Source organism: Rattus norvegicus, chromosome 3, assembly GCF_036323735.1.
Source record: "Rattus norvegicus strain BN/NHsdMcwi chromosome 3, GRCr8, whole genome shotgun sequence".
Lineage (NCBI taxonomy): Eukaryota > Metazoa > Chordata > Mammalia > Rodentia > Muridae > Rattus > Rattus norvegicus.
The window spans coordinates 30,484,552-30,493,487 of NC_086021.1; the positions used below are offsets into that span (position 1 = coordinate 30,484,552).

An 8,936-nucleotide genomic window follows, 5' to 3' on the forward strand; every position below is an offset into this window, starting at 1 on the left:
ACAGAACTGAAGAGAATTGGTGTGGTATAGAGTGAAACAGAAGTAAGATCTACTGACTTGGTAGAGATCTGCTGTGAGTGTGTAGAGAATCAGAGAGGTTGGCAGCATTCTCAAGACCATGGGAAAGGGAGGCAAAGATTAAGACACAGGCTAGAGTACTGATGGGTCACCAAAGCTCAGTCATCAGAGGGTTATGGCTGAAGAATAACTTCTGTGTCTATAACTGCTGGTTGAATATTATCTTGTGGGTATTCTTGGAGGTGAGGTTCTAAAAAGTAAGAGGAAATGTGACTTTTTTGCTGGGAATACAGGCAGGCATGCAGGAGGTAAGAACACAGAAGTTCTTGTTATCTTCCTGGTTCTGGGTTCTCAGGGGTCACCACCCACTTTGATAACATTCTCTCTCCTGACAAGCCTCCATGAGCATGAGTGAAAGCCCAGGCATGTCACTAATTACAGGAATTATCACAACCTATTCATGAAGTCCAAAGAAAACAACCAGTGTATAGCATGGATTTGGGCTCTGGGCAGATAATGTATTATTCAGTGTAGTACATCCACGCTGCAGGGAATACAGGAGCACAGAGGCACCATGGTGACTGCACAGATTCTGCTGCTCACTGTGGTTTTGACCTTGCCCTCTGTGGAGAATTTAACCTTTAGGAATCCTAAGTATAGTGTCTCTCTTGACAAGGTGAGAGTGCTGGGCAGACTGAGTGTGTGATCTGGGTTTTCATGGCTTGGATGACCCAGTGATGTTGCTGAAAGATTCAGATGGACATCGGTAAGTGTTCCAATGTTATGAGTTACTGTCTGTCCTCCAGCATGGTTTTTCTTGAGATCGGACATTGGAGGCAACCAAAGGCCAAGGTATGGCTTATGGGAGCACGCGTCTCATCAGTCTACCTTAAAGAATCTCCTTTCTCACCTTTGGTCTTCTAAAAAAAAAATTCCAATTCCGCAGAAATGACTTTGTTCAGAAGTTCTATTTTGCAATGAAAGACTCATGCAGGATGAAGTGCACAATACAGGACAACTCTTTTCAGATGGATGAACATTGTTGGGTATGGGGGAGGGGTGCCTGGAGGGATAGACTTCCTAAGATGTTTTGATGTTTAAATTGTTGATGTGGTTTGAGGAAATAAGAGATTCTGGAGAAGTTCAGCCTTCCTTCCAAACCGTGGCTGTGATGAATGGAGATTTTCATTGTGGCTGTATGATCTTTGTGGCCTTCTGGAATCTCAGCCAAGACGGAGGCAAACATACCCTATGGTTAAAGCTGGTATCCAGGTACCCTGTCTCCTTCTAATGACAATTCCACTCATTCTGGCCCAGCAACCTCTCAAAAGTGATACTAAGTTCTTTTCCCGCTCATTCTTACAACAAAGAGAGTTGGCAGTTCCTGATCATGCTTTTAGCCTTGTCCTCTTGGTGATTTTTCTCAGGTGTTTATGTGTGACCTCTGCAGGAACACCAGAATAATCCTGGCCCAGGGTTGATGTCACCTGCCCATGATCCCTGTCTTAGACTGTCGGATCTGCCTGATCATGACAGAGATGGGCTAGCCATTACCATGAACAAATCATGTCCCCCTGATCATGACAGAAATGGGCAGCCATTACCATGAACATATCATGTCCCCCTGATCATGACAGAGATGGGCTGCCATTACCATGAACATATCATGTCCCCCTGATCATGACAGAGATGGGCAGCCATTACCATGAACATATCATGTCCCCCTGATCATGACAGAGATGGGCTGCCATTACCATGAACATATCATGTCCCCCTAGATGGGGCAGAGGCGGTGCCCTGGTTTCTTCCTTTGTCTCTTCCCATTTCAGTTTCTACCTTGGATTTCATTGTTTGGTTTATCCTTTCTATGCTTCCTCTCTCAGGACAATTTTCTTCTTTAGCTTCTAGGAAAATGGTACATAACCCGATGGGCAGGAAACCTGCCTATTCCTACAAAGAAGAAGTTTACTCCATTGCCTCCCTTCGTTTTTGTCAAAAACGCTATTGGCAAGCTGGAGTTTAGGATGAACATCTCGTGAGTACCTGCCATTAGGCAGCCCTTTCTGTTCTTGGCTCTATGAATGCCCCTCCTTCACCACAAACATGCCCCTGACCTCAGCTAGGCACTCCATGTCAACATGGAATCCTCTTGTATTGTCTGGTCCATGTATGAGGTGAGTTGTGTAAGCACAGGAGAAATGTTTCCAGGGCACTGGCTGCAAGCATGTGGTCCAGTGAATCACCTGATGTTCTTCTATGACACTCTGTGGAAGACTGAGATGTTCCTTCCCAGCACTGCTTGCTCCCCAGGGCCACTGTAGATGCTGTGTCTATTTTGGTGTAACCACAGAACTTCAGGGCCATCAATATTTCACTTATGTGCATGTGCAGTGAGGATCCAGGAGTAAGGTGGAGTATGGGCACCCCTTAAGTTACGTATCATTTCATTTTGTCTTCTCACCTGCCATAATGTGTACTACACCAGGGATTGTGGCCAGTCATGTACTAATGCTTGGTTATCTGCTATATGTATTAGATGAAAGGTCTGGGGTCAATTCAATGTTTAGCCTCATAGATGGCAGGAGAGGGCAGAGCTGGTGATAGGGAGAGAGCCATGCTTTTGTTCTTTGTTACAGAAAACCCATTGGTTGTGTTCAGTTCACGATATATATGGATCAAGATAAATATAGTCCTAATGTCTACTACATCTGTAAGTGCTCAGGTTTCAGATTCGTTATTTTTTGTGATCTTCAAGAAGAGATTTGAAGACCACATGACTTATTTTCATCCTCAGGGCCAAATTTCCCGGTCGTCTTTGGATTCATTGGTGGGACAGACTTTGCTATTGCTGCCCATGCAACCTCTGTCAACATAGAAACAGAAAAGGTGACAATGCTCATGGGTGAGTCTCACCCTACCTAAGAGCTGGGCTTGGATTCTTTAAGCAGGGTGTACAGATAGAGCTTCTATGTCCTGTCTAATTTTTCAGTCCCCGTCTGGGTGTCTTTCCTGAGATGCCTTGGATCTTTGAGAAAGTGTTTTATTAGCTCTTGGTATATTTATTTTCATCCCTATCCCCTACTGAGTCACAAGACTCACAGCCACTCCATGCCCACTGAGCTTCAGTGTCTCCCTTCCCTTCTCAGTCAGCTTTTCTTCCAGTCCTGTTCTAGGAAGGGCTTTAGTTGGAATAATTTCTCACTGGGAACATGGGAAAACATTTGGAAACAATGTGCTGTTGTCATGTCAGTGGGGCCTGTTCTGATATCCAGATGTTGAATGTTAGAGTCCTACTCAACACCTGTTGTATGATATCTGACCCCACCCCTTTACCAGACAGGTCTGGAGTACTGAAGTCTACAACTATCATAATAACAAAAGAGAATTGAGACAAGTAGATATATGAAGGTTCTAAGGACAGTTTTGACCAGTGTTAAATAGAGAAAAATGTTTCAGTGCTCTCTGTCCTTCCTTCCAACCATTTAGAAATTGATGAGAAACCTGAACAAGGCTTGGGATAACTCACTGGTTAAGAATTCTTGCTCTGAATGAAGACCTGATTAATGTCACAAGAGTGCCACACAAATATCTGGGCATAGATGAATGTTCCTGTAACTCTTTCATTGTGGGAGACAGTGACTCCTCAGAGCTAGCTGTCCAGACAACATAACCACAATGGTAAACTTCCAGTTCAATGAGAGACTGGGTCTTAAAGAAGTGTAGAGAGTTCTACAGGAGTATGATTAGCATCCTGATCTGGTCACCGTGGTCATAAACAGACTTACCAAACTCATGCACATGTGCATGCACACACACTCACTCACAATCACACACGCAGTCTGAGGGTGGAAAGCAAAGCCAGAACTTCCATTTCCTGAGAGACAGTTTTCAGTCACATCCTGGGAAAGATCGGTCCTAATCAAATGTTCCATGCTATCTCTGTTCTCACAGGAGTTCTGAACACTGAGGTACACAAGGAGAGTACCTGGCACCAAAGTTACTAGTGCTAGGTGGAGATATGACCTCCACTTGTCATCATCATCAAGCACTGACAGTCACAATGCTAGCAGCATAATTTTAGCCTCTGTTTGTATTCTCCAGTACCTTTGCTCACATGATTCTGTTGAACTTTGTGTTGCACTGTGCTGCCTCCCTCTCAATCTGAAAACATATCAGCATTCAGCCAATAGTCTCTACACTCATGAAATTCCAACAATGACCTAGGATGTCTCTCAGCCTAGACATAAATGCTCTAGACAGAAACATCTACTGCTATCCACTGTCCCCATTCTCAGATATTGACATGGGCTCCAGGGGTTATGGTATTAACCAGAAGTTTTAGGCATTTCTAGGTTACTCTCCAAGTTCAGTGTACCTGTATCCTAGAGATTCCCCCCATAGATGGTATTGTTTCAATATTTAGTTTTGAGAAGGTGATGCATTACTGAGGGCAATGTTGGAATACAAGACCCTGCTAGCAGGTGCTTGCAGCATAATTATGACAAAGCTGGGCCAGTCACCTTTGGATTCCTCTCTTTCTCTCCTCAAGCTATTGTCAAACTCAATACTTTTGTTTAGGATGTAGTATAGAAGGTTGGTTCAGTGTGCCTATAATCAAAGGTTGTTCTTTGAGCATGTTTGGGGTGTGGATGATTGTCTGCATATGATTTCTGCCATCTGGAGATGAATATGTGAAAATATTTTTCTGAGCAACCATTGTGGAGTGTACTGGGGGCTCTCAGTTTCATGGGAGACTTATATGCTCAGGTGATATTTGTCACAAACAAGAGGTAAACACGATTTCCTCTTCACTTCTACATGGCCTGTCTCCATTCAGGAATATTCAGCCAGAGATACCCTTTCTGTGGTGTGAAATGTCGTGTCTCAGAAAAACCCTGAACAATCTGGGAGTGAACCATTTAAAGATTCTTTTCTACCCCTTTTTTCATACTCATGTGGCCTGCAGGTCGAAACATGTTCCCAAGGCCAACTGTGCTATTGGATTTTGAAGATTTTGTAGAAAGCCTAGTACTGAACAAAACAGATATCATCAACCCTGGATGTGACGGTAATGAGATAGAGACTTTGCCTTTCTAATTTTTTTATTCATGAGTTTCCTGTAAGACAATGACACTATACACAGCTGTCTCAGACACATGCCTTATTCTCTTTTTGTCAATAGTTTCCTGTGAGTTGTTCAGACAAGCCTAGTGTGTGGAAGAAGTACCCCAGAGTGCACAGATCTGTATTCAGCGACTCCTTCACTCATCCGCTGTCTCTGTAGATAGATGCCAGCTGCCACGAGAAGACATGCCCAAATCCTCCTTCCCCTCACCCCAAACCTCAGCTTTCAGTAAAGATGGTAAATATTCCCTGATTTGTGTTTAAAATCTAATTAAATGGTGCCTGATTTTGTGATACTTGGGTATGATGTGATCAGGCATACAGTCCTGATCTTGATCATCAGCACTCCTTGGTCCTTGTGTAAGTGACATGTCATAGAGCTCAGCTTTAACAGCTAGGGCATCTGGAGGGAGGAACAGAGTAGGGACACGCATGATAGCTAGTGAGGGAAGTAGAGGGTGAGTAGAGTCACAGGCAAGCAGATGTGGGTTCACAAGCATCTTTCAGTGCAAGAACCTGGGGTCTCTGTATGGCCTTCATGTTCTGGTGTCTACTGTTGAAATAGATGCTCTGCTGTGAATGCCATGATGAAGGGTGGGAGTGTGCTTTGTGTATGTGAAAGGATGGGCTTACAAGCAAGGCCTTTACTATCTCTATTAATTAGGCAACAGAAGTAGAAACACAGGAACTCCAAAAGTGCAAGAAGTAAACGAAAGCATGCTTCCCCAAGTCCAGATAAAAATAAAGGCAAAATATACCCTATATCTGCATTGAAGTTCCATCAATTCCTATTCTTTGGCACACCACCAGCCTTTTCTTCGGGATAGATGTCTTCTTACAAATTGCAGACTTGCCCTCTTTTTGCTGTCTTCCCAAATATGTGGAAGCAGGAGGATTTAGTTTAATGACTCAGGTCAGCCTTTGGTTGGCCTCTGCCTGAGGTTCCTAAGGGCTAGGCTAGTGTAGTGATTATTTAAATCCTAGCCCAAGGTTTCTACTTTTAGTTATTGAATTCCCAGATTCAAAAACACAGGCAACCTTTCTATTTACAATAAGCCTGAAACAAAATAAGAGCTGGGTAGCTGGGTACTATCAATGCTGTTAGACTCTATTTTCCTATCAATAACTCCGAATTATTACTTACTATTAATTATGTTTCATCTGGGCTGCTCTTAACTCCAATTGGCCAACCTTCAGGGCTACCTTCCTATGGCTTACCCAACACATGGCCAGATCTCTGTCTTCCTCCTTCAGTCTTACTCCCCTCATCATCATCCTCTGATCCAAGCCTGTGAAATCTGAATTCCAGCTATGTATCTTCTGCCCAGCTATTGTCTGTCGGCATCTTTATTCACTAATCAGAAATAACTTGGGGGCAGAGTCACTCAGAGTCTTTCCTGTGGACTCCCATCTTTGGGGCAACCAGTCTTGGGGGCCCCAAGTTAGCACTAGAATACAAGCAGCTTTAGGCCAACTCATGACACCAGGCTACCAGGGCCATGCAATGTGTGCAGTGAAAATCAGCCCATCTTGTCCCTGGGCCTTATGTATGCCAGTCATTGATACAGTGTGTGCCAGCCAGGCACAGTGGATGTGCACCCTGAAGAAGGAATGGAAGGAAGAACCTCAGAGGACACAGTCATAGCTCAGGTTGAGCATATTAAAGGAGCAGGATATAAGATGGATCCTTTTCAGGGTGCCACCAATAGGGTACATATTGTACCATCAAGCTGTGCTGAATAGAGTTTCTGGAACACGGTGGAGGGAGAGTGATCCTGATTTTCTGAGAGACCCTGTTGTGTGAATAGATAAATGTCTTCTCACCCTTGAATGTCAAATACAACAGAACAATGCATAGCACTGAAAACCAACTCTGTGAACCAAAGAGTAATGTGATTATGTAAAGATCAAGGTTGAGTGGTTGCTTATAGAAACATAGGCAACCCAGAAGAAGCCATGCCACTGAAAAGCTTCCCCCTAGCATGGATGGCAATTGTCCCACAGCTGTGAGAGAATGTTTAGAACTTGATCTAGATTTTTTGAGTAATCACAGATGCTAAAGAAGATGCCATAAATGTTTGTAGGACAGAGTTCTACAACAGGTCACATGAGGCCAGGCTGGGCCAGGAATCTGCACAATCCTCTACATTGCATGAACAGCTTGGAATTATTGCTGTGGATCCCTGATGTAAGGAACCAGCCATAACTGTAATCTTCTCAGGAGGCTGATCCACCCTGGTGACCAAATCCACAAGAATCTAAAATCTCTCTGTACCTTCCCTCTGGTGTGAGACTAATAAGGGTTGACTGCCAAAGACCAGCTTCAACAACAGGGTTGAACTAACGTGGAAAATTGAATTAAAGTGGTTGCCCAAAGCTTGTAGCTCCTTTACAGTTTGTCTCTCCTTTTTCTCTTCTGGGGCCAGAGCTGTTGGCTTCTGACAATTAACTCTCTTTTACTATACTGGGGCAAGAGTTGGTGGCTTCTGGCAATTGGATCCTTCTGGTAGCATCTGGGGATTGGAAAAAGAAACTTAGTTACTTGGGCTGGCCCTTCTCTGTGACCAGAAAGAAATGCTGAAGTCTTTTAACTCTTTAGGGGCTGGTAAGAAAGAAAAGAGGGAAAATCATGCATCACGTACACTGGATGAAGCATAAAGGGACTCCAACAAGCCCCCATTTTTTGTTTTCAGCTTTTTATAGCTTTCAGACAAAATTCTCTATGTAAGGAAAAGTTAGCTCACAGATAAAATGTTACATGAAAGCAAGTTACAGAAGGAAGTTGATAATAAGTTAATCTGTGTCTCATTCTATAAGTTCATTATAAGTTCAAAGCAGTGGTTTTTTTTTTTTTTTTTGGTTCTTCTTTTTTTCAGAGCTGGGGACCGAACCCAGGGCCTTGCGCTTCCTAGGCAAGTGCTCTACCACTGAGCTAAATCCCCAACCCCCAAAGCAGTGGTTTTATATAGTCATATATACCTCAAGGCCTTCTTTATCATAGTGCACACCTGTAGCCTCATTTTTTAACTTGCCCTAGAATAAATGTTTTTCCTTGACCATAAATCTTTTGAAGCCTACTTCTCTTCCCAGTGTAATTTATATGTTTGTAGTGCAAGAAAGCTTGTTGTACTCCTTCTCATGCAGCCTTTCCTTACTATTCTATGAAGAGGGGTCACATGCTGTTCTTCATTCCAAATTCATTACATCTTTCTGGGAAACAACTAAAATCATCTCCCTAGAGTATCAATGATTCTGATTTCCTAAAATTATTTAAACCAAATCTGGAATTCTATAAAATCATTAATTAATCTAAACAAAATTATTACATGAAAGTACATCTTTATATTGATTCTTCAGGAAATCTGCTCAACAGAGTGGGTTAAAACTCAGGAAACAGTATCTTATGCTGGACATATGAGGGATACAGAAATGGCAGCCATACCAGTAGCAAGAAGTAATCCTAAGACAAAGTTCCTGGGTTCTATGCTTATTCAGAACATACCCATCACAGCTATGTAAAATTGTGGGTCATTTCCAGGAAGCTCACTTGCTTGCCACAGCCTTTACTTCATTGGTCTCAAAACTTAGTTGGAACATGGGTGGGGAGAAGTACTGATGTCTACAATTCCCCTACACACAAAATCCCCTATGAAACCTGGCTAGCTTTGTTCCATCAGTGGAGCATCATGAGGTTTAGACAGCGGGCAAGGTGGACTCCACTCAGAGTATCTCCTGATGGAGGAGACTCGGGTAGATAATTGCTCCCTTCATAGTATTTGCCCTAGCTGAGAAGA

The 8,936-nt window shown here is 43.2% G+C and overlaps 1 protein-coding gene across 1 annotated transcript; it reads left to right on the forward strand.

Annotated features, from left to right (window-relative positions):
- Positions 1-581: 581 nt before the first annotated feature.
- On the forward strand, positions 582-5,395 carry LOC134486063 (uncharacterized). The gene is made up of 7 exons (XM_063284835.1): positions 582-784; positions 1,139-1,290; positions 1,920-2,053; positions 2,655-2,728; positions 2,813-2,920; positions 4,985-5,086; positions 5,201-5,395. The coding sequence occupies exons 1-7, from the start codon at positions 775-777 to the stop codon at positions 5,227-5,229; spliced, it is 609 nt and encodes a 202-aa protein (XP_063140905.1). The 5' UTR covers positions 582-774; the 3' UTR covers positions 5,230-5,395.
- The last annotated feature ends 3,541 nt before the right edge of the window (positions 5,396-8,936 follow it).

Bases quoted from the DNA above. Each gene is read 5' to 3' on its own strand.
- LOC134486063 (XM_063284835.1), top strand. The intron at 2,054-2,654 runs GTGAGTACCTGC...TCTTTGTTACAG, and splicing joins GAGTTTAGGATGAACATCTC to AAAACCCATTGGTTGTGTTC. The intron at 2,921-4,984 runs GTGAGTCTCACC...TGTGGCCTGCAG, and splicing joins AAAGGTGACAATGCTCATGG to GTCGAAACATGTTCCCAAGG.